This window comes from Drosophila subpulchrella, chromosome X, assembly GCF_014743375.2.
Source record: "Drosophila subpulchrella strain 33 F10 #4 breed RU33 chromosome X, RU_Dsub_v1.1 Primary Assembly, whole genome shotgun sequence".
Taxonomy (NCBI): Eukaryota; Metazoa; Arthropoda; class Insecta; order Diptera; family Drosophilidae; genus Drosophila; species Drosophila subpulchrella.
This window is the reverse complement of record NC_050613.1, coordinates 23894208-23919154: the sequence shown is the minus strand read 5'-3', so window position 1 is coordinate 23919154 and position 24947 is coordinate 23894208. Positions and strand designations below refer to the sequence as shown.

Here is a 24947-nt window from a genome sequence, read left to right as displayed (position 1 = left end):
GAATTTTACCAGTTTCCGAAGTTGCAACGAGAAAAATAAAACACCAGGGGTACAGGAATATGGGAGTAAGTAGTACCAGGTACCAAAGTTAGTAAAACTATCTATATAGTCCACGAACTTTGTACAAATAGAAATTCGTTTTAACTTTGATTCTTAAAAAGTTTATTGCCAACATTTAGCCTTATAGACTACAGCTACGAACCGCACTGTCTGGCAGGCGCATATTTAATTTAATTTGTCTCGCTTCGATTTGTTTCGATTGGCACTCTAATTAGTATAGCTCCAAAAATTGACGAATTATTTTCAATCATTTGTCTCCGCATTCTTGTTTTTTGCGTCTGGCGTTTTTTTCTTATTCCGAATTGGCCAATGGGAAATCGGCCAGAGATCTCGATATAAGACATTTACTTTCTGCCGGAGGCGGTGCAACGAATAAAATATTTTCACATCCAGCGGATGCTGTACATTATGTGATATATCACTATACATACGTAGCCCAATATCATAATCATGTTAAATGCCTAATCACGATCTCGGACGATTTATTTCGTATCGATTAACGCTATTCCTCCTCTCCTTTTCCTTTTTTTTTACCTATCCAGTTCTTTTTTGACTCGCAACGCCACGAACAAACGCTAACTTAAAAGGTAAACAAAACAAGAGTAAAGAGCATAGAAAAAAAGAGTTTTTATCTTTTTTTAAAAAAATTTTTTTGGTTTAAGAATATTTTTAATAGCAGTAAATTTCCTAAAAACACGGTTTATTATTTTAAAAATCATGTTTAAAATTTTAAAAAGGAATTTGCAATTTTGCAGTTGTTCCTTCTTGTTTATGCAGATAAACCAACAATTGTTAACAAATCTTTTTTACATTTTCGGTAAACAATTTTACTATTTTGTGCAGCAATAAAAAAAACGAAACACCAGACACGAAATGTTATTGAAAACGTTTTGCGTATGGAGCTTTTTTTACGGCGGCTGCTGATCGTAAAAAGTAAAATCAACAGACAGAAAAATCGCAAAAAATCAAATTGTTATTCTCTGTTGCACGTACAACAATGGTAAAAACAATAACAACACTGCCGAACTTCAAAAGACACTAAAAAAAAAAAAACAACAATCAAGGAAAAGAGATTAGCTCTTTTTTTTTGGATTTTGGTCTTTGCTGTTTTATTGTTTAATTAATTTGACTAAATTTGTTGTAATTGTTTTGCTGACGCTGCTGTTTGATTTAATTATAGCAATGGCAAAAGCAGTAGAAGAGATATCACGCATACGCCGCATTGGCCGACCGGTGATCTCAGCTGTTAAGCGCATGCTCACTTAACAGCAGCCGCAGGGCAGTAACAGCCACGTTAACAGCTCCCATATCATCATCATCAGCTTTTATATAAAGTGGTAGCAACCCGAAGTAGTGGTCATTTATAGCCGTATAGCCTTTCCAGAATCAACTTACATCTTAAAATGAATTGATGAAAGAAAGTATCAAAAATCCTGGAGATTCCTTTAAAATATTTTTAAAATAAATCAAAATACACCAGCTAACTCAATGATGTACAATTTTAATAATAATACAAGTTTTAAGTTGAAAGTTATCTTTATAGAAGTTTTGATATAGGCAATTCAAATTCATTTCCAAATCGAACCATTCCTTATTACTCCTCTATTAGCATATGAAAATCATAAGATTCTTGAATATACAATTTGAAATAGCTATTTAAAAACACTTGAGAAACCTAAGCCCCTGATCTTCGGTTTCTTCCCTCATCACATACTATAACATAAGTAATCTCCCCTGAGGCTCAGCTTCTTCTTGCACTTAATGGGAATTATTGCGCGTGTCTTCTAATCACCAGTTTCTTTTCTAAGATTATGCAAACGCGTTCGGACGGACAGAAGGCGATAAGCCGGGGGGTCGAGGTGTTTCGAGGGAACCACCATTCCATATCATATCATATCAGCACACACTATAACCAAAAACTGAGAGATCGGCGACTAATTTCTAGTGCCATACCCCCAACATCAGAGAAGAGAGAGATTGCCCAAGTTGATAGGCAGTTTGCTCGAGTTTCGCTCAGGTTTTCATTTGTGGTTCACATTTTGAACTTCCGGGGGATCTACATATGTTTATTTTGGGCGAGAATACCGATGTATGTCTATGGATGTTGTGGGGTGTTGGGTTGGGTTGGTAAGTGCTTGTTCTGGGCATCACGTGGATGGACGCGATTTGATAACAGGGCATGACAACCACATTGTCCCTGGTTTATTTTTGCAGCACCAGCAACAGCAGAAAAAAATTCAAGTCTTCATTATCGTGCGGCATCGCTTTTATCATATGTAAATGGGCCACGCCCATAAGTCTACACCTTAGAGGAAAAGAATACCAAAAGGCTATAACAACCGGCTAAATGTAATTTGCATTCGAGCGTTAAATTGATTAGCATAGGGTCTAGTTGCGGGGATTCACCGAAAATCTATTAAAATACGCCCTAAGCTACCCGATCATTCTACATTTTTAGGATCTGTTTGGTTTTAAAAATTTACATTTTAATACGTTTTCAAGGTAAATATTTCAAAATTAAAGGTTTTATATAAAAAAAATGATTATTGGGTTATCAAAACATGCAAATATTTAGATCTCAAAAAATCTACAGGTTAATAATAGCAAAATAAACAGTTTAACTGATTCTTTTAAGTCGGTAGACCGAAATTACCTTTAAAATTGAAAATGGAAATCCTAGGTTTGGCACAGATTTAGCTGTTATATAACAGGCAATCAATATATGATAAGCAAATTTCTTTAAAATTTAGAATTAACTTGGATTGTCTAGAATTGTAAGCTGTAGATCGGCACTTTTCGAATTCTCTTCTCATCGACGGGAGAATAAAGAGAACATATAGCGAGAAAATGCCCCTAAAACGAAGAGTAAATTAATCAAGAACTGAATAAATTGCTGCTAATTGATGTATTTGTGTTTGGTTTGCTTGTCGTGCGTTTTCATCAATTCATAGGACGGAATGGATGACTAAACTTCTCAGCAATGTCACGAAATGCGCTAAATAATACTTTTCTCCAGCCCATCTATCTGTTCATACATATTTATCTATCTCAGCGGCTCTGCTTCTTTTCACACAGCCTTCAAATCTTTCATCCAAGTATTCGTATTCTTATATTGTTCTGCCTCTGCGGATTTTCTGTTTTCTCCCTTCTTTTTTTTTGGCGCTGTGCGATTTATTATTGTTTTTGCTTACACACATCAGCATATAATTCTCCTCTTGAATTCTCGCAAAAAATAACAACACTAACAAATAATAGTCAGAGATTGCCGGTGATGAAGATGAAGAAGAATGAGTGTACCCATCATAATTTGTAGATTTGCGATTTTAAACGCCCCCTGACCATTTTCTGCATATTTTGAATTCTCAAGTGGAATGAAAAACAGTACCGAAATAAATATGAGCCATAGTACTTATATTTTATTTGCTTCGATTTATAGATTTTATAAAGTCCTAAGGAAGAATGGGAGTATCCATCATAATTAGTAGATTTGCGATTTTTAACGCCCCCTGAACATTTTCCGCATATTTTTAATTCCCAAGTGGAATGAAAAATAAATATTAACCTTAGTATTTGTTTTGATTAGATTTATAGATTTTATAAAGTTCTGTACTATTGTATATCTATTGTATTATATAAAATATCCAACAAATAATATGAATCCTACTCCAAATTTGGTTATGAATGACAATAATATTTAATTTTATGAATGAAAATCAGTACAATTCCTGAAACAAATGATGGATGGCTCAAGCGCAGATTGTCGAAAAATAACAATAAAACAATCAAGACAAAAAAGAAAGAAAGAACCCAAAGAAATGGGAGAAATGGGGGGGGGGGGGGTGGAGGTGAGATAGCGGTGGGCAGCGTGCGCGTCAGAAAACGCGGACAACCGAGGCACGCGCACGTCACGTGACTTGGGCCAAAACAAAAAGCCAGCAATCAGCAAATACACCAGCAACAACAACCATATAATATAATATATTATGTAGAGACAACAACAACAACAACAGCAGCAGCAACACAAACAACGCATATACTTTTCAAGATGCTGAACGACCGCTCGATCGGCGATCTCAATCAAAAAACGGCCATCATCATCGCAATGTTCGTCATAGTTATATGGCATATACATATGTATGTTCGTTTTCTCACTTTTAAAACAGCCATTTTCATAGAATTCGTATTCCTATTCGTATTTGTATTCGTATTTGGCAGTGCCGAAAAATCGAGAGAATCGCGAGACAGCCGCCAGCGAAAAGTAAACAAAATCTTATCAGACACCGCTCACGCCCAGCTCATAAAAGATACAGATACATTCGGCGGTGAGCACATACATATGTATGTACAATAGACGTCTGCGCTCGCGAATTTCACAATACAAAGCGAAAAAGCAACAATAACACGTCTAGCTACAAAGTATGTATGCCAACGACCTGTGAATGCTCTGCGGTTTCCAAAACTCATCAATGAACCCGTAGAATATGTGAAAAAAAAACATTGGATAGATCGTATTTCCACATGATCTTTGGGATGGGATCTAAAAAACTTAAACTGGTTCTGTATTGATTTTAGCTTTAAAGCTAGGCGCTACAATTCCAAAGTTATACATTTTTTATAGGAATTTTCTTAAGTAAATAAAACGAAAAAGACATTGGATAGATCGTATTTCCACATGATCTTTGGTATGGGATCTAAAAAACTTAAACTGGTTCTATATTGATTTTAGCTTTAAAGCTAGGCCTTACAATCCCAAAGTTATAGTTTTTTATAGGAATTTTTTTAAGTAAATAAAACGATAAGAAATTTTTAATAACTTTGGATAGAACGTATTTCCATATCATTTTTGGGATAAATAAATAACTTTTTAAGCTAGGCCTTACAATCTCTAAGTTAGATATTACTCATAGGAATTTTCTGAATAGAAATACGATTATTATAATATTTATTTAACACATGGTTTGACCTAAAAAGCTTAAATCTACGAATTTTTTGATAAGAAATTCAAATGATTATAATACTTTTAACAACAATTCTTCCCCCGAGTATTAGGGTATTTCCCAAGTCAACCTTGACCACTTACACCACCGAAAACCCTAGACCGATGGCAATCGCTAAGCTGTGCGTCTGCGATTTGCCTTGCCAAAAAAAAAAAAACAGAAACTAATTGCAAGACTTTGTCTGATCGGTTAGAGTGTGGTATAGTACATATATGGGGTGGTCGGGTCTTGAGGGGTTTGGGTTTGGATTTGGGTTCTCTGATCGTTAAACTCCGGCCGCAGACTGCGTGGAAGAGGAAGCAGAAACCGTAATCAAAATGCGAATACGAATGCGAACTACTTTTGCGATCTGATGCGATCTGGTTTGATTTGGTTTGGTTCGCCTCGCAGAGTCGGGATCCCAATTATCTCGTAGACCAGACAGACTAAATAGATTTAGTACTATATCACTGCGGTTGTAAGTAAAGCCCCCCTCCCTCTTACTACATACCCCCACGCGTTTGTTCGATTTCGAGACCCCCGTCCCGCCCACCAAAATCGGGTGTTACACGTGTCGCCCGTCGCCAGAGGTCGCCAGCTCAAAGCCCCCACTCAAGGTGGAGCATACATAAATTCATACATAATCTCTTACATAAAAACGATAAATATAAAAGGCAAATATTTACGCAACAGAACACAACAGAGCAGAAATGGTCAGAGAAAAAAAATACTTCATAGATACAAAATAGTTCAAACATGTATGTAGGTTTTCTTGAACCCTCGCTATTTGTTCTCTATCTCCTCGATTCTGCTGACCCCTGGATCTTGGTTGATAAGATCTTGTCGAGTGACCCGTGTTTAATCAGCTTGTGTTTGCAACGGGTATTTATAGGATTTCTGGGATCGTGATCCTGAAATAACACTAGGGTTTCGGCAAATAAAATTTGGTATACGGTATACACAAAACGATTGATGTTTGGTAATATAGTAAACCAACCAGAAGTAATCAGGTTTATTTACCATTGGGGTTATTTCTTATTAATATTTTTTTTTTTTTTTGATTTAAAGTACCTGATAATGAATTTTAGTCTTTTTTTCGCAGAATCTGAGCACTGCAATTCAATAAATCCACACCGAAAAGCATTATCTTTTTGAGTTTTTCATAACCATCTATGCAAATGTTATGTTAGTGTTATTTAGACAGTTTGGGGCTATTCATATTCAAATTAAGCCATTTTCGACTCATGTGAGGAGGAGCCCTCACCTATCAAAAGGGCCGGAAAACTCGTCTGAAGCGGCTCTAAGTTGTTTTTCAATTGTTATACTCTTTTAGAGACCTCTTTTTTTTATTATTATTATTTTTCTTTTAATTGTGTTACTTTTTTCTGATGAATGGGTATGAAAAACGTTCGTTTAGCACTTAAATAATGAAAGTAAATAGACAAACAAAGATTTCAAATGCGTTTCTGGCTCAGTGTCGCCACCCACACAACAAGGCAAACACCCATCGTAGTGCCGTCTTGCTCTAACTTCAATTAGAGTCGATGGACCAAGACCGCCCCCCCCCCCCCACACACACACACACACCCAAAACCTTCAGTCCCCAGAATATAAAACCTATCTCACACACTCCCCACTTCATATTTGCCAAAGGCTGGACCCCTCCCCGAATTTTCTATTATATTTGGGGCTCGTCAACCAAAACAGAATAACGCCAAGACAACAAGCCGCAGCCAATGTACACAAATAATTTGGATGATTTGTGCCTGGCCAAAGTGCAAAAAGAGTCCGAAACGCAGGAGAAAAGATTCGTATGCGAAATTTCAGGTATACATATATATTATATCTGGTAGGTGAGAATCAGCCATGGGCATGGCATTTCCGTATTTTCTCTTTTCGACAAAATACTATTTTATGATGATGTTTTCGTGTTTTAGGTAAAGAAAAACAGCCAAGGGTTGAAAACATTTGTTTAAATTGGTTTCAGTTTGAGAAAAATGTATGGAAACTCCAAAATGTACTGGGAAAAGAAATCATCATCATAGGTAAAAATATTTTTTAAAAAAAAGTTACTATTAAGATATCTTCTAGTCTAGTGATCAATTTAGTTTCCCCACAAAATCCACCTTTTTTCTTGCTTCCTATCTTTGAAAATATTAAAATGAAGTTCTTAAAATACCTTAGAGTAAAATTCCCATTTCAAGTGTGCAATTTTTTGTGAAACAACCAGAAATGCTGTTTAGTCACGTTCAAGATACTGATTTTTCAAATGTTAAGAGATAAATAAACATGTGGACACAGACATTAGGGAAAAGGAAAATATACAATGCCGAGCCGGGCCTTTTTTGATTATAACGAACGTTATTCGCTGAAAGTTATCATTTCTTCATCATTTCGCATTTTTTTTCATGCCTGGTATTTGTCTTTATTTTTTCCCCCATTTGGTTTCGCCGATGTGAATGACACACGGGAAGAGTTCAAGGCCAGCATATTGGATAGACGTAAACAGAATATTACAAATTTTCTTAAATAAAAAAAATATGCTAAATAAGAGAAAGTCGACAACCTGGGGAGTATACGTATTACAGAATATAACTTGACTTAAAAGAAATATTTGGCTACACACATCCTAAGTCGTAACTCAGAATATTACCAGGAACCTACTCATATATGATATATGATAGGATGCATATCATATCTTATAATATCATATCATATCTTATAATATCATATCATATCTTATAATATCATATCATATCTTTTAATATCCTATTATATCTTATAATATCATATTTTATCATATATATACTATCATGTATGTATGATTATACTAATATAGCCCCACTTCGGTGTTCCTTAATATTTATTTAATATTCCTGTTGTTAAAATGACATTTCGTTTAAATTACTCAATTTGGCAAACAGAAACTTGGTGAAATTCAAGACCTACATTGGCTAAGTAATAAATGCCCTGGCAGTAAGAGTTGAGATCCGATTTACATCCCGATTCATTGGCTCCATCGGCGTTGATTATTATAATTCATAAATTCATAAATTAATAAACGTTTTTGCGGCGCAGTGTCGATTGGTGCCAGTTGCTGACGTCACGGCCAAGACAATTGATTTGGGCTGATTCCTTCGACTGGAGTGCCAGAAATCGGAGAGAAAATAAAACCGCAACTCAAATATCGACAGTTGGGGTCTTTAGCCTGACAGCGTTTTATCAAAGGGTTAAACTGTTCAAAAGGCTGTCAAAACAATCTGCAAAATCACTTAACTGTACGAACTTTTGTATACCCTGGCCAAAAATAATAGAATTTAAGCTTACGTAGTAATATATCTTGCCATAATATTTGAATTTAAGTTGGAAATTAAAAGCCTTCATTTGGAATGTGTTGTTTTTAGCAGTAATACCTTGTTTTAATTATAGATTAATGTAATCAGAGAAGGGAATTTAATCTTTTTTGTTCATACGATTATATCCAATTATCTGTTCAACTTTTCAAACATGTTTGCTTATGATTCATTTTGCAAGTTAGTTAGTGGAATAATTAATAAAACGAAATTTTCCAAATAATGACGCCGGTTTATTTTCGTCTTTCTGGCTATTGAATCATTTATGAATAAAGATCGGTATAAATAAGAAGACGAGGGGTCATTTATCATAGATGGATAGCTGGTATTTCCATGGACCACCGTCGGATATGATCGTGAAACGCACTGTATGTGCTAGACTTCCCATTCCCAATTACCGACCTGCATAACAAATAAATTGCTAACGCTAATTTCCATTCCGGCGACCCACTCACTTGCGAAACTCCCCACCTCATCTCACCTGGATTCCCGTTTCCCAATCCCGAACCCCGAGCCCCAACTCCCGACTCCCCATCCCGACCACCTGACTGCCATCTCTTCACCCTTCGATGCATTTTGAAACCAGCTATTGGACGGGGGACTCACCTGAATGACGACAACCGAACCACGTTGTCGTGTGTACGTCACAACAAAAGCCGGAGAAAAGGTTTTCACTCCACGGCATTTCCGGACAACCCCCTACACTTGCGAAAAAAGGGTAGTATTTAACAGAGAGGTCACGTTGTTACTCGATTATTATTTGATTTGATTTGAAATCTACAAAGATTTAACATGATACATCGTTTCTGTTCTATTTCATTCGAAATCTCTATACTTTTCATATGGCGAATCTCCTGAGAAATAAAATCTCTAGAGTTTTCATATTGTAAGTCCTTAAAGATTTGAAACCGCAAGTTGTTTTTCGGGTAACATGCTTTTAAACTTAAATTTAACTTACTAGAGTTTTCATTTTGTAAATCTTAAGAGATATGAAATTTGAAATCTCTAGTTTTCATATTGCAAATCTGCAGAGGTATGAAATCTCTAAGGTTTTCAAATTATAAGTCTTCAAGTTGTTTTTTGAGTGATATGCTTATAAACTTAAATATAACTTACTAGTGTTTTTATTTTGTAAATCTTAAGAGATATAATATTTGAAATCTCTAGTTTTTATAATGCAAATCTCCAGAGATATGAAATCTCTAAGGTTTTCAAATTATGAGTCTTCAAGTTCTTTACTATAGTTTTTATTTTGTAAATCTTTAGAGATATGAAATGTGAAATCTCCAGAGATTTGAAACCGGTAGTTGTTTTTTTTTCTTTAATATTTGGCAAATTAAAATTTTAGTAATTTATCTTTTAGTAACAAGTTATTCAGTCATATAATAGGTAGTACCTACATTTTTTTTCAAGTGAACCTCAGAGCCAGTTGAGTTTTGTAATAGACTGGCTACTTGTGGGGGAAAGGGTTGGAAATGGAAATCAACGGGATGCCGGCTTCTGGTCTAGATCAATTTTCCAAGAAACGCTTCGAAAGCGTTGCGTTTTGACCTTAGACAACTGTTGGCTCGCGTTTTTCAGCTGCTCGTTGCAGTGGAATAATCTAGCAACGTAATGGAATTTAATGCCATACCAAATGACAACAATAGAGCGGAGAATTTTAGATGAATGATCATGAAATACTTGGTTATCCAATCCACACGAATGTATGAATGAATGAAAGAAAGAGTATATTGAAGACTTTGTTCTAGAAAGGGGTATAAGCTTTTTAGAAAGAGGATTAGTTTTTTTTATGGTGTAAACAAATATTATGAATAATAAGTATTGGATGAAATAATTCAACTAATCTGTAATCTAGAATGCAATTATATTTATTCTAAGGAAGAGATGTCAGAAAACAGCATTACTCATGAGTATTCAACGTTATAAGCATAGAAAGGCCAAACTGGATTAATGTTCGATGTGATTCCCCACATGAAAATAAGGAAATTTTCCCTCTTCCCCAGCGAGTAATTAAAAATGTAGTATGCAAATTCAAACGGCATATCGCATACATTCTGTAAATTGGGCCAATCAGTATTGACGTTAATATTTCTCACTCAGTTATTTACTTTATTAACTCAGAATTAATTGTGATTTGTAGTTGTGGATCAGATATTTCGAGAAGAAAAAGTCCTGAGCGCTTCGCAGTGACTCACTTGCTGGCAATTTCAATCAATATCCGGCCGCAATACGGTCCCACTGATTTCGATTTTGCTTTGGATCAAAAATTATGCCCCCATAAACGCTCTGATTGCATTTTATTGTCTCCTGTTTGTCGCCGTGCTTTAATGAAAGCCCCAGGCAACACAACACACAAAAGCAAACAGAAAGCCCAAAAAACATGGCAAAAACTCATTTAATGGGGGCATATATAAATTTCGGAGCGGACTTATCGGCCGACTGACATTACAATATCTTTATTTCGATATTTCACTTGGCTGGTTAAGGATTGTTTTGTTTTTTATTTCAAGGGGATTCATAAAAAACAAGCCTGCCAAATACAGGTGGAGAAGTAAAAGGTTGGTGAGATGCGAAATTATAAAAATATAGTTTAATTACCTTTTCTATTAAATACCATTGTCATATTTCGTTTTTTAAATTTTAATGTAGTATTGTATTGAAAATTTAATAACAATCTATAAGATTCTTGGAAATCCCTTACAACAAATTGTAATTTCCCTTTAAGTCTTTGAAATCTGAAGTCTCCCTGCGTTCACCGAAAAAATCTAGAAGAATGCCGTTCTAACAATTCATTTTTCTTATTTCCTGCTTTGCTTACTCAACAAACCATTTCTGTATTAATATCAATCAACAAAACGTGATGCTCCCAAGAAGCCAAAAAAAAAATAACAACAAATTTAATCATTTTGTTTTGAACGAAAAGTTTATTTGAATGATGCATCGACATCGGGACAATGATGAACTTGCTCCACCTGCTCCCACCCCTACACACATATGTATCTTGTATCTTATATCTTATATCTCCTCTCCCAATCATATATTCGCATATATGTGCGTGTCTGCTGGCGTCGCAATAACAAAATAATTGAGGTGGGCTCGCAAAAAAATGGTCAATAAAGGCAAAGGCTTTTCGACTATGGGCTACCCTTTAAATATTTTATTACCCATTATTTTCGACTTATACCTGTAAAACAAAATAAGTAAATAAAGAAAATAATTGAAGCTAATAATCTATTACATTAATTTAAGACTACATACAATACTCTTATATACAGAAATATTTATCACATAATTTTAAATTCTCCCCGAATTGATAAATTTGTTGGAAACATCTGAGTAACTAGAAAAACCTTTTAAATATTTCTTTCACCATTTCTAGGGATTATTTTATTAAATAAATAAAATAATAGAAGACTTTGGAACATTTAAAATAAATAAATTGTTATAATAATTTAAGACTACACAAATACTTTAAAACACAGAAATATTTACCAAATAGTTTAGCATTCTCCCTGAATTGCTAAATTTGGTATTGGCGATAAATTAAGTTAGTTAATAAGTTGCAAACAACTGAGTAAATAGAAAAACCCTTGAACTTTTCAGGTATCGGACACCAAAAATAAAAGGTAAAAAAAGAGGCAAACTGGAAATAAACTCCAAAAGTGATTGCCATTGAAAATTTTGGGTGAAAGCCAAAGAGACCTAAAGGGAAAATGGAGAAAAATGAAGAAATATAGGTTTATAACAAAAAAATCTGGAAAATTGGGGGGAAAAAGAGCGGGAAGAGAGCTTTTGTGTCTCTGACGAGGTATTTTATAAGGTATTTCGTCGATATAAAGCCAGACAAACGACGAATTTGGAGCCAAAGCGGAATGCGAGCAAACTATAATAGTGTCGCATCAACAAAAACGACAACAACAATAACAAATAAAACGATTTTCATACATAATTAAATTGATTAACTAAGTTGAAATTATTCAAGTCGTTGTCGCGGCCGAGCTTTGCATACTAAAGTGAAAAAATAAACAAATTCGAAAAACAACCTGTAGCCAGACGAACAAAACAACAAAAGCTGAAAAAGCCGCACAGCGACGACGGCGATCATTAACTAATCTAGAGAGCAGAAAATTGTATTAAATTAACCAATAAACAATTGCTGACTAAGTCAAGTCACGAGACTTTCGATGCAATTAATCGACAGACAAATGGCGGGGAAATGAGTCGAAGGATGGGCAAAGTCCACTTAATTTACAAGGCAGCATCCTAGGGCTTCCCAGCTGGACAAAAATAAACAGAGTGCATCATGGGCAGCTGGGATACACAGTATGTACAGTGGTCATTGGCTAAGTGGAAATACAGTCCGTTTGGTATTTTGGTTTTCTTTTTCAGAGCTTCCTATTTTGGCATAACAAACTTTTTCATTTACAATTTCAATATTCATCCTGCTGTTTTTCATCCGCAGGTTAATTTAAAAGTAGGTTTTGACCCCCCTTTGAATATATGGTTTTTAAGGTATAATTTTAGTTAAACATCAAAGGAGAAAACAATCCATAGTAGAGATCAACTGCTTGATTAATTGCAAAGCTAAAACTAAACCTGTTGCCTGGAAATATTGTTTAAAATATTTAAAATATATAATATTATCTATGTTTGCCACTTTTTTTTTCGTTTACAAATCTAACTAATAAAATATTTTACAATAAAAGTCTTGAATATACCTTTTTCTAGAGTTCCCTGATTAAGAAAATTTCTGTTGAGTGTAAGCAAAAATATATTGATCTGTATAATACTTTTTCGATTAGCCACTGACCACTGTACTTGTGTGTTTTGCCGCTCAACAAGTGCAACTCGTTGTTAATTTTTTCTTCTACCAGTTTCTATTGTCTACATTTTCCCTTTTCGTGTGGGTTCAGCGCCCAGGAGGTTTCCCCCATCTACAGCAGACACACCCTCGCCAAAAGGAAACCGCATTAAGTGAGTTTTCCAGCAGGTTGCCAAGGAGCCGCGACCTTGTTGGAAAAACATCCAATTCAATTCAATTCAATTTGATTATATGAGCATTAAGCGGTGCAAACAAATGGCTCAAGAGAGCGGAATGAAATGAGACAGCGTGCTGGAAAGCCGGAAAAGTGGGTGGGGAAATTGAATACCGAGCAAACAGCTGAGGGGAAAACTTGAAAAGGATTCGCGTGGCGTTTCCTAGGAGCTTAAGCTGAGCGAAAACCCGTTTTTAACAGTCTTGTGTTACGGTTATTAAGCGACATGGAAATTAAAGGTGTATCAAAAAAAGTTGTCTAATCATGATGCGCGCACATGTAAAGTTACAGTGATTAGTCGAAAAGTAAAACTTTTGACTAGGGGGAAAAATAAAAATGTTATTTTTATTTGTTAGCATATAAACTTGTAGTCAAAGTAGATGAGAAGAGTTTTTAGTTTTATTATATTACATAGTATTTATAGAACTTTTAGAACGTTTTGCAAACTCAGAGGTGGAAAATCTTAGGAAAATCAACATTCGAACTATAGTGTTAGTCAAATTTCCTCTTTTTAATTTTGAAAAAATGTTCCATTTATCGCGGGCTCCCTGTACTACGCCCATGTAAACATACATAATTGCCGGTATGCGTGCGTGTAAGCATAAAACCGCATGTGTGTGGGTACACGTGCGTGGCTTTCAATGCCACAAAGTATGTGGGGGCCAAATAGTTTTTGTTTTTTTTGTATTATTTATTGTTTTTGTCAACTTTTTCTGATATCGAAAGTAGAATTATCGAGAGCGGTCTGTGGGCGTCAAAGGGTGGGAATCAATCAAGAATTACTTCTTGGGGGCAATATTTTTATCCAAAATATGTGTACACCTTTGGGCGGTCTATTTTTGTTTGCCTTCTATTTACGGCAAAAGCACTCATAAAGTTGGAAAGACTCACAGACAAGAAAACCAAATTAACCATCTCAAACGTTGGTAAGATACCAGCAAATGGTCATTAATAAGTTAAGTCTGGCTAACTGAAAGTGCTTTTTATCAGCTATGTGGTTTATTTTAATTTTTTAAATTAATTCTTATAGCGAAAACCTTATCTTACACATGTACATGTGTATGTACTTAGGTTCACCACCCATTTTTCTTTTGCAAGTAAACAAACACAGGCTCGAAAAAACCGAAAGAAATGCGTATTAAAATTCCTAAAATTCCTAATTTTAAAATTAAATAAATACCAAGTTTCTTTGTTCAAGTGCCAAATAGTATAAGTCAAATAAATGGCAAAAGATCTCTCTAACTTTTTTAATATTTCCTGCAAACGTTGCCCTTAATATTTGGTATAAATTCTGAATTTAAATAACAAAGATATTACCATATGAACCCATAATTATAATAATTAATTATAATCCCAGTTAACCCAGAATTCATGTTTTACATGTTTCCAAATTCATAGGCTTATATCTATAAATATAATGATTTCTTGAGATGCAAAAGTGTAAACAACCAAAGTCGACAAACTATGGTGATCGAAATTCGATTGACAATGTGTAAGGTGGGCAAGGTGTATTTTAATTAGGCGTACTTAAAGGTAAAATGGTAAAATCAAAACAAATGAGAGCAAGAAAGGCTCGAAGGGTGAACCAAGGGACGTGGTGAGGGGGGGTGGGTAAAAGAGAGTGGTTACAAACCTGTTCCGCGGGCCGCGTACGTTGTTGTTGTTGCCTGCATGGACGGCGAACTGGAGCCCGGCGAGGGGTTGGGGGGCAGCAGCGGTACGGACGAGGGTCCAGCGCCACTGGTTTTTGTGAATTTCAAAAGCATAGTTTTGCTCCGTTGTTATCGTTGCTGCTGTTGCTGTTGTTGATTTTCTTCTAATTGTTATTATCGATGTTTATGTTGTTGGCCAAGCCGAGAGAGCGATAGCGCTGGCTAACGGGACAAATTGAGAGTCCAAGTGGCCAAAAAGGCTGCGACTTTTTGCCTGCGTCAACGCTTCTTCTTCTTCTTCTGCTTGCTGCTCTGCTTCTTATTCGCCTTCTTCTTTGACTGTCTATTTGTTGCTATTTTTAGCAACAACAATTCCTCCTCCTTTTCAGCTCTCTCTGTCGCTGTCTCCCAGTCCTGTCGTCGTTCTCCTCTCTCCCTCCCACACACTGGATTCCTGCTCCTGACGTTTTTTGTTTTATCAATTATATTACAGTTACAGTTCTTGCCTCTCACTCACTCACACACTCCCGCTCTCCTTTTCTCTTTCTCTCTCTTACACGAGTGGGTGCCTGCACATGTGAGTGTGTGCGTGTGGTATGTCGCTCAATTGTTTTCGTTGCGTGGTCAAGTGTTTTGCATTGTTTTTGTTCGCACTATCACTTGCATTCACCGCTCCACTTGTTAGTCAATGTCGCTGTTGCACGTTAACAAAAAAAAACACTATTTTGCGCACTATTTGCGGACGCTGTTTCTATTTGTCTTCTTCTATTTTTCAACTTGTTGCGCAGGGATGGCAGACTGGCCCGAAACGATAACGATTAAGCCGATAACGGGCTTGTGTCCCGGCTAAGTATTCATTCTTGGTGTATAACGTGGCTGAAAAAACAAATAAACAAGAGAATTCGACTTCTTTGTTATTTCTCTGAAACAAATTATTGATTCTTACTAATGCAAACTTTAAATTTCAAAAAAATCCATCAGACCTTATACAGAAATTCAGCACTTAACGATATCGATTCGCCTATCGACTAGTCGATCGCCGTTCCGATTGTATTTGTAATCGGCATAGCGGGTACACTGGTTCGCACGTGTTGCGATTTGCGTGTTTTGGGTGGTAATTTCTTTTGAGCATTTCTCGCGTGGATCATGGGCAAATTCCGGTCGAAGCTGAAGCGCCATGGCAAGGGGAAGACATGGAGCAAGGGTCAGTCGGCCACCTCCAATCCCGAGCAGATGAAGCACCGCATGAAGGCCAAGTCGCGTTTCTTTCAGCCCAATTTGAGTCTGGGTGAGTTTTGCCGGACAAGCTGGCACCTGGTTGAGCCACCTGACATCCGAAACCCCTTTCCAGCTGCTGCCACGCCCACTGGCCTCACCCTGGAGGCGGTGCACAAGCATGAGCAGCGACAGGCCTACAATGCGGAAACCACAACGGTCAACGATGTGGCCGGCAGTCTGAAGAGTTTCAAGCTGGACGACGAGGATGATGGCATGTCCGAATCGGGCACTGCTCCCACCGGCACCTTTAAGACCTTCCAGACCTTCGCCTCTAACTACAGCACCTGCAGCAACACCAGCTTCCGCAAATTGCTCACCGGCTTCCGGGCCTCGTCCGATCTTCACAAGGAGATGCTGGCCATCCTGAGTGCCCTCACCGAAATCATCCGGGAGAACGGCGGCGGCGAGTCGTCCACAGAGTACTTCCTGCTGCTCATGGAGCAGATCGAGGCGGCCACCGAGGAGCGGGACATCGTGGCCGGCGTGGCCCTGCTCTCCATGGGCATCAAGTCGGTGCCGGCTCCGGTTCTGCGGAAGCGTTTCGCCCAGACAGCCACCACCATGCAGACACTGCTCCAGAGATTCGTGGAGGGCACCAACCAGTCGGTCATCCGATATGTAAGTGGAGAGTTCAGGGGATTGCCCATGACAGTTGAAAGTAATGAGGGAAATGGAAGGGCTATTTACTTCTAGAAATAGAATAGTCTGAATACACAATCTAAATTCTTTATGTTATTAATATTACAATAGTTTATCAAAAGTAATAGAAGCATATGTATTACAGGCCTTATTATTTATTTGGTAACTTCTAAATACGCACATTAATCTCATAGCTCAGCTCCAATTGACTTAAATATTTTATTTAAATGATCTTATGAGAGATGTTACTGATTCAATAGTGTATTTTGTTTGGAATTTTTTTTAAATTCTTATAGAATAATTTCAACATTTTTTCCCATTATTAGGTAATCGGCTGCTTGTCTGTGCTCCTGCGTGCCCAGGATTATGCGACATGGACGTACAGCTCCACGTTCCAGTACTTCGATGCCCTTCTGGCGTTCAGTATTCACTCCAAGCCGAAGATCCGCAAGGCTGCCCAGCATGCAGTGGTGTCCATCATACATGGCAGCAGCTTCATGCTGCCGGCGGTCAAGTCCGATGAGGATCAGGAGGACGCAGCGGAGAAGAAGGTGAAGAACCATCCGGCCAGCAGTCGGGTGACCAAGTTCTGTTTGGCCCAGTTCAAACCGGAGGTACTGGCCAATGCCCAGACGACTGTGCTCCATACGCTGGCGCTCCTGAAGGACACACTATCTGGCTTCCGGACGGAGGACATACGCAATGTTTGCGAGCACTTGCTCTCCATTATGACGGCGGCCAATGTGCTGGTCAGGACGAACTGCTTCCAGGCGCTGCATGCCCTTTTCCTCACGAGGAGCCCCAATTTGAATGCCTCGCTGTGCGCGAAACTACTGGCCGCTATCCACGAATATCGACCGGATCGCAGCGATGTCCGGCAGACGCTCGCCTGGGTGACGGTCCTCAAGGAGGGCCATCAACACTTGGCCACCCTGCAGCTGGATCTTTGCATGCAGGCCCTGCCCCGCCTGATCGACGTGTGCACCACGGATCTGTGGCTCTCGGACCGAACGGAGCTGGTTGTGGGTGTCTCGAATTGCATCAAGGAGCTGATGCAGGACTGTGTGGCTCGGGCATGTGCCACGGAGGAAGATGCCCAGCGAAACCGGCCGAGTGTGGCCAAGATAATCGCCTCACTTCACAAGGTGCTGAATGCTCCCTTTGGGGAGATCTCCAAATACGTGATCCTCATCTTTTCCATTGTCTTTGAGGCCTGTGGCAAGCAATTTGGGTAAGGCCATCAAATCTATTACATATAAATACCAAAATTTAATTAACTTAACTGGTTTCAGTTCGGAACTCACTCCCTCCCTGCTGACAATCTCCAAGCGGTACGACGCCCAGAGTGGACATCGTCTTCAGATCGAGCACACGCTGATCAGTGCCATCAAGGCTCTGGGACCCGAACTGATCCTCACAGCGATACCCCTGTCCGATGGCAAGGGCGGCATGCAGCTGGAGCGTTCCTGGCTGCTGCCCCTTCTCCGCGAGGGAGCCAATGGGGCCAGCCTGCAATTTTTCAAGGAGAAGATCGTGCCACTGGCCATGGACTGCCAGCAGAAGTGGAAGGAGTTCACCGAGGCCAAGAACAAGTCTTCGTCTCACATCTATGAGCTGTTGTGCTGCCAGCTGTGGGGCTTGTTCCCTGGCTTCTGTCGCCAGCCAAGGGATCCGGAATACTTGCGGCAGCTGGCCCCCACCTTGGGTGCCGCTCTGGAAAAGAATCCAGAGTTCAGGGCTCCCATTTACGATGGTCTGATGGAGCTGCTCGACGACAGTCAGAGCGCGGAATGCCATCAGGCAATTGGCCTGTATGCCAAGAACTTTTTGCCTCGCCTGTTTAACATTTACACACAGAAACCGAATGGCACCTACGAGGCCGATCAGCGGAAGCGTGTCCTGGATGTCATCCGTTTGTATATCTCACGGGCGCCCGCTGACGTTCAACTGCAGCTCTTCGAAAACGCTCAAGGGCAATTGGCAGCCAGTGCCGTGGCCAGTTTTGAATACGACGCTCTGTTTGATATAAATGCTGCCATTGTGCGTGTGCAAAAATGCAAGGGAATCGAAGCTTACTTCGAGAAGTACATGGCTCCCATTCTGAGGAACGATAAGTCCAAATTGGTGGCCAAGGATGAGCAGAAACTAAAGAAGCAACAGAGGAAGACCTACGAGTAAGTGTATTAATTGGTGAAAGTCTAAACCAAAGCTTATTTTGTTTGTCTTACAGACTCCTTCGGGAACTGGTGACCTCGGAGAAGGCGTCGTGCCAGAAGTTCACCCGCAAGAACAGCATTGCCCTGCAGCAAATCCTTCTGGAAGCCTTCACCACCAGCTGCAGCGTTTGCCAGGCATCGCGATTGTAGTAAGTTCAAGTGTACGAAGAGCACAAGTAAGACAGCAGCTAATGTATTCCTATTCCCGCCCGCAGCTGCCTGAAATCCCTAATGGAGTGCCGCAGCAATCTGGCGTATAACGACCAACTGGTGATGAAGGCCATTCCCGAGGCTGTGCTGAACTACAAGGAGTTCTCCACGCGCAAGGAACAGGTGGCCGAGCAGCTAATCAAGTCGATTACGCAACTCTACCAAGATGCGGGCAAGATCAACGACTTTGTTGACATCCTGACGGCCGGATTCACCGGCGACGAATCGCTGGTGACGAATACGATTCTGGCCTTCAGAGCTGTGCTCCAGCAGCAGGGTCAACACTTGACGGTGGCCACGCTAGAGTTTGTCCTGCAGCAGGTCTCCGTTTTCCTCGTCCAGAAGTCCCGCAATCAATCGGAGGCAGCCGTAGCCTTTCTGATTACGTTTATCAAAGTGATGCCCATACCACTGGTGGCCAACCACCTGGAGACGATTGTAAGCAATCCTTAGGTTCATAATCCATGCAGCTGATTAATTGGTTGATCACTTTTAGATGCGCTCCTTGTCTGCCATGACCAAGGACACGAAGCGCTACTGCCGCATCCAGATCGGTTACTTCCTAAAGAAGCTGTGCAAGCGCTTCAGCACCGAAGAGCTGGCCCGCTTCGTGCCCGGCGATGATGAAGTGACCCACCGGCGGCTCAAGAAGATCCGCAAGCAGATGCGCAGGGATACGCGCAAGAAGCAGAGCGAGGAGGCCCAGGCGGATAGCTCCGATGAGGAGCTCGTCGGCGGTCTGGAGCAGAAGAGCTATACGTAAGTGGTGACGCCTGTCCATGGGTATTATCCAGATGCATTCACAACTATTGTTTTCCCGCAGCATTGATGATATTCTGGCTGATTCCGACTCGGATCTGCCCGAGGATATGGACGCCGAGGAGGAGGGCGGAGCAGCAACCAGTGCTAGCAAGCGTAACAAAAAATCCAAGCAGCAGAAGAGCACGTACATTCGCGAGGATCCCGATGAGATTGTCGATTTGGCCGATCTCAAGTCCATTGGCAATGTGCTGAGTAAGTTGGGGGGAAACTAAAATCAAGTAGTAATGGATATGAGTACTAAGTATGTTGTCCCATCTTAGCTAGTGGTTCTGGTCAAACGGCAGCCACGGCCAAGAGCCTGAAGGCGAAACCCCAGCTGCCGAATGGAGGCTTCAAGACTGCCGACGATGGACGCCTGATCATCAGCGACAAGGCTTTGCGCGGCCAGGGAGGAAACGATGAGTCCGGTTCGGACTCGGATTCGGATGCATCGATGGCCGATGGCACTGCCGTTAAGGAGCCAAAGGCCAAGCGCGGCATGGAGGACGATTCCAGCGACGAGGAGGAACTGCAGCAGCAGCAGTCGACGGCTGCCAAGCGGACACGCAAGGGCGGCGATGCGATGAGCATGAAATCCGGCAAGACAACGGCCAGCAGTCGCTATACCGCCGGTGGCAAGGGCATCCATCGTCAGCTGGCCGCTGGTAACTCGGATGCCATGTCCGTGAAGTCAGGCAAATCCACCGGGCGGCCAGCGGGCAATGAGTACAGCAGCAAAAAGGCCAAGGGCGATATGAAGAAGCGCGGACAACTGGATCCATATGCGTATATACCACTCACAAGGAACAACCTGAACAAGAGGTGTGTAATCTATTATATTTCCCAGATCTTTCTATACCGATCTCTGTCTAATTGTCCATCTCTTTCGCCCTTTCCCCCCACAGAAAACGTTCAATGAACTCGCGGAAATTCAAGAGTGTGCTGCGAGGAGCTGGCGCTGAAACCGGAGGAGGCGGCGGTGGCCGGGTGTCCAAGAAATACAAATAGAGTGGAGCAACCAACTAACTGGATCATAAAGCTATAGAGATATAATATTAACACCGGGATAGTGCGGACGGCTGATAAGCAATCTAAGACGTTGATGATTATTTCCCCTGCGTTACCTTGCTACCTTGCTTAAATATATGAATATTATTAAATATGTATGCAGGCGGAGACGTTGTAAATGCCGGAGATAAACTAAAGAAAACAGATTAGTCATGTATTAGATGAAAACAGTTTGTTTTTTTCATTGTTGAGCTCTGCGGACTATAAATAAAGAAGTTTTAAAGCAAATTAATAGAGCGGAAAATAACAATTCGTCAAAATTTGAGTATACATCCCAAATATAAGAAAGACAAGCTCCATATATTAAAGTAAAGTATCTATGAATATTTATTAACGTAAATGCCAGAGTCAAAATACAGATTAGTGGAACAAAAAAAAAATCCTGATATATAAGTGAGATAATCTCAGATAGACTGATCTTTCAGTGGTCAAACGCTCTGTTGAAAATCCTTTTCAATGTGTGTCCGGCTCCACTCGCCCTGGGGATCCACACTAGCCATTGTCTCCTCAATGAAGTGCATTTTATTGTGGCTATCCACCAGGATGACGGTGTGCGTCCGACTGCCGTAGGCATGATCTTCGATGTGAACATTCAGGGCACTCAGTCCCTCGCCCCAGTTGGGCGCACGCCTCTTCAGTTCGGCGTCCGGCCAGAATTTGTGCTTGTTCCGGAGCAGCTGCATCAGGTGGGCGGAAAGGGTCTGCACACTGGATCCACCGTGCTCCTTCACAATCGCCTCGAACTCCTGCTGGCCGTGACGCACCTTCTCGAAGGGTGTGTGTGGCAGGCTGTTACCGAATCCGTAGCACTCTCCGTTCCGGAACTCCTCCAGCGTGGGCGGCACATTGCTCAGCAGCTCCACGCGGGCGGGCAGGGATGAAGATCTATTGTAATATAGTATAAACAATTATTAGCTTTGTCTTTGAGTTCATTATATCATTATCATTAATGCTGGCAGGGATAAATAGTATAATATAATATAAACAATTAATAACTTTATTTTTGAGTTCATATTATCATTAATGATAATGAATATCTTTGAAAATATAATATAACCAATCACCTTTATTCTTGAATTCATATTAACTCAAACAAAAGAAACCCAAAGTGATTCTTTATCGGTTTATGTCGAGTTAATCGCCGAATTTATGGCATTGATAAACGGGTATTAATGGTTCTTCAAAATTCAAACAATATAAAACCAATAAAATGAAAATCGGACGATTTTTTTCCAAATTCAAGTAAAACAATCTTTTTTATAAAGCAGTTTTCAAATATATCTACTTAAAGGATATTGTTAATAATAATATTAGTTCTCAGACAGATTTTAAAATAAATAATATCGTGCTTTTTGCATATTATATAAGGTAATACACTGGTAACAAAAGCCTAAGTTCAACATATACATGCATTTAACAATTTTTTCAGTTAATATATACATACTATTTGAATAATTGTAATTTTTATGACTAAAATTGTAACGTTTCCCTTCCCTTTCGAAATTTGTTCAGTTTAATATATAATTAACATATTTTTCTATAAATTTCTAAAATGGTCAAGTTCAATACCCACTGCTGCCCTGGTATTTCGATATTTTTTCAGTTTAATATATAAAATGTTGATATTTGAAATGTTTTTGTTAAAACATTTAAGAAGTCAACAGAATCAGAAACTTTTTAATTTATTTTTTAGTTTAAATGGATTTAAGGACATAGGATACCTTGTGGACTCACCCAATCTCGATGGACACAAAGTTGAAGGCACTGTACTTGGTGCAGTCCTTGAGCAGTGTCTGGTTGTAATTCTGGATGCTGTGCTCCTCGTCCGCCTGGGTGACGAAGTCGGCCACGATCATGCCGCGCCCTAGTAAGAAATGTTCGTTATTCGAATGCCCCTTACTCGGATTCAGATTCGGATTCGGATGACTGTTGTTGTTGGAGGTGGTGGGCTTGGGGCAAAGGTTAATGCCGGTGCTGTTGCTGTTGTGATTATGCGGTTGCAAAATGTTCTTGTGCGCTTCAAAACGAAAACAGAAACGAAGAAAGTTGTTTTTTTTTCTCTTGTCGCATTTGTGAAAGTTTTAGTTTGGGCCAAATGGATGGGCGGTGGTGCGTATGTGTCTGTGTATTTTGGTTAGTAAATGGCTTAAATGGGGTTTACCGACTGCATCGCGGGGCTTGGGCTCGCCGGTCAGGTTGAGCAGGGCGCCCACCTTGAAGAAGCCCGCGGAATGGCCGATGGCCAGCCAGGTGCCACCCTCGCGTCCCGGTTCCAGGTCTATTCCTGAAAATAAAAGGATATTTCTAAAAAATGTTCGAAATGGATTGTACTTTCAGTGGAATTTAAATAAATATGATACATGTATTGGATTATTTAAAGTATTGCTATATTATTATTACCATATTATGTGTTATATGATACATGTATGGGATTATTTCAAACCTTCCATCCTTCTATCAGTATGGTATATTTCAATAACTATTACTTTAGTATTAGTATATTAGTATCCTTCTATGGTTATGGTATATACGAATAATTATTTTTATACTCTAAATACCCGTTTACCTCCTGGTAAACCCCTTAAAAAATGTGAGTTCTTCAGTTAGATTATAAATACGAGTCATTATCAAGATTTATAGTAGTGCTGTTTTGAAGTGCTTGGCAGCAGACAATTTATTTGAGAACACCTTTAACGGAATATTTGAACTTTTAGTCTAACCATATTTAAAACACAATCTAAAATATCCATTAATAAAATACAAATTCAAAACTCATGCCATTGTGTACATAATAATTTCGTTATATCATTTTATTTGCTGTTCATAAGGAAATACTTAAGCTACTTGAAAATAAATGGGATCCAAAGTTTTTCAAGATTTAAAAAAATAATGATCACAGCAGTTCGGATCCCAGAGATCATTGGTTATGATATGGTAGCCCAGCTCCCAATAGGGGTTTACTTACCACCGTAAACATGCTCGGCATTCGCCCACTTTGCCGCCGATTGTGTGGCCCGGGCAAAGAACTCATCCCGATTGGAGGCCAGGATCAGCTTGTAGCCACCCACCTGCGGATTCGAGTCCGCACAGAAGAATATCACGCACATCCTATATTATATCTGATATCCTATGCCTAGAGTCCAATATCAAGTAAAAAACGATGCGAGGTGCTTAAAAGTCGGCGGACAACTGGGGATCCGAAAAAAGTTGGACTCAATCTCGACGAGGTGTTGGCATCAAAATGGCAGGTCGTTCGGTTCAGACTCCTCTTTGTTGCTTTGTGGCAATAGCTCTACGATGGGTTTATCACTAAATTAACGTACAGCTGATATGATATACAGTCTTATCCGTTGTTTACGAACGAAGCTAATCTAAATCGGTTAGTAAATGGGTTGGTCTGAGGTTGTTGGATGTTTTGTATGGATCGTGCCTCTGTTTGTGATCTATTTACGCCCCAAAAACAGCCTATAATTGCGAACAAAGCAGTGTTTTCATTAATTTCGATGATGGGGCTCGCTTGTTTTGGTTTCACTTTTTATGTTTTTATTTTTTTAGCGTTGCCAGCTGACGAGAATCGATAAGAAATCGTTAACCCTCTGATGCCCTGCGGTAAGAACTTAAATTTTTTTTTAATCGACGGTCTTTTAAATCTTTA

At 39.5% G+C, this 24947-nt stretch overlaps 3 protein-coding genes across 5 annotated transcripts in view; 1 reads left to right on the top strand and 2 right to left on the bottom strand.

The window, feature by feature from the left end:
* LOC119558200 (putative uncharacterized protein DDB_G0282129) overlaps positions 1-15863 on the bottom strand; it is a 43487-nt gene extending 27624 nt beyond the window's left edge. For both annotated transcript variants that reach the window (XM_037871489.1, XM_037871491.1), the window contains exon 1: positions 15062-15863. In XM_037871489.1, the coding sequence (XP_037727417.1) occupies positions 15062-15194 (133 nt within the window). In that variant the 5' untranslated portion in view covers positions 15195-15863. The remainder of the gene's footprint in view (positions 1-15061) is intronic.
* Positions 15864-16141: 278 nt separating this feature from the next.
* Positions 16142-21536, top strand: LOC119556285 (RRP12-like protein). The gene is made up of 10 exons (XM_037868338.1): positions 16142-16368; positions 16432-16976; positions 17324-18228; positions 18290-19171; positions 19228-19362; positions 19429-19861; positions 19920-20182; positions 20247-20437; positions 20506-21046; positions 21130-21536. Exons 1-10 carry the CDS (start codon positions 16227-16229, stop codon positions 21230-21232), a joined length of 4140 nt encoding a protein of 1379 aa, XP_037724266.1. The 5' UTR covers positions 16142-16226; the 3' UTR covers positions 21233-21536.
* A 55-nt stretch (positions 21537-21591) lies between these two features.
* On the bottom strand, positions 21592-24839 carry LOC119556286 (transport and Golgi organization protein 2). 2 transcript variants are annotated; one of them, XM_037868340.1, is made up of 4 exons: positions 24258-24839; positions 23454-23576; positions 23027-23309; positions 21592-22177 (listed from the first exon to the last, which is right to left on the bottom strand). In XM_037868340.1, the coding sequence occupies exons 1-4, from the start codon at positions 24397-24399 to the stop codon at positions 21721-21723; spliced, it is 1005 nt and encodes a 334-aa protein (XP_037724268.1). In that variant the 5' UTR covers positions 24400-24839; the 3' UTR covers positions 21592-21720. The 2 variants fall into 2 exon arrangements, with proteins under 2 accessions (XP_037724268.1, XP_037724269.1); XM_037868341.1 differs by having other exon boundaries at positions 23027-23156; positions 24258-24835.
* Positions 24840-24947: the final 108 nt, after the last annotated feature.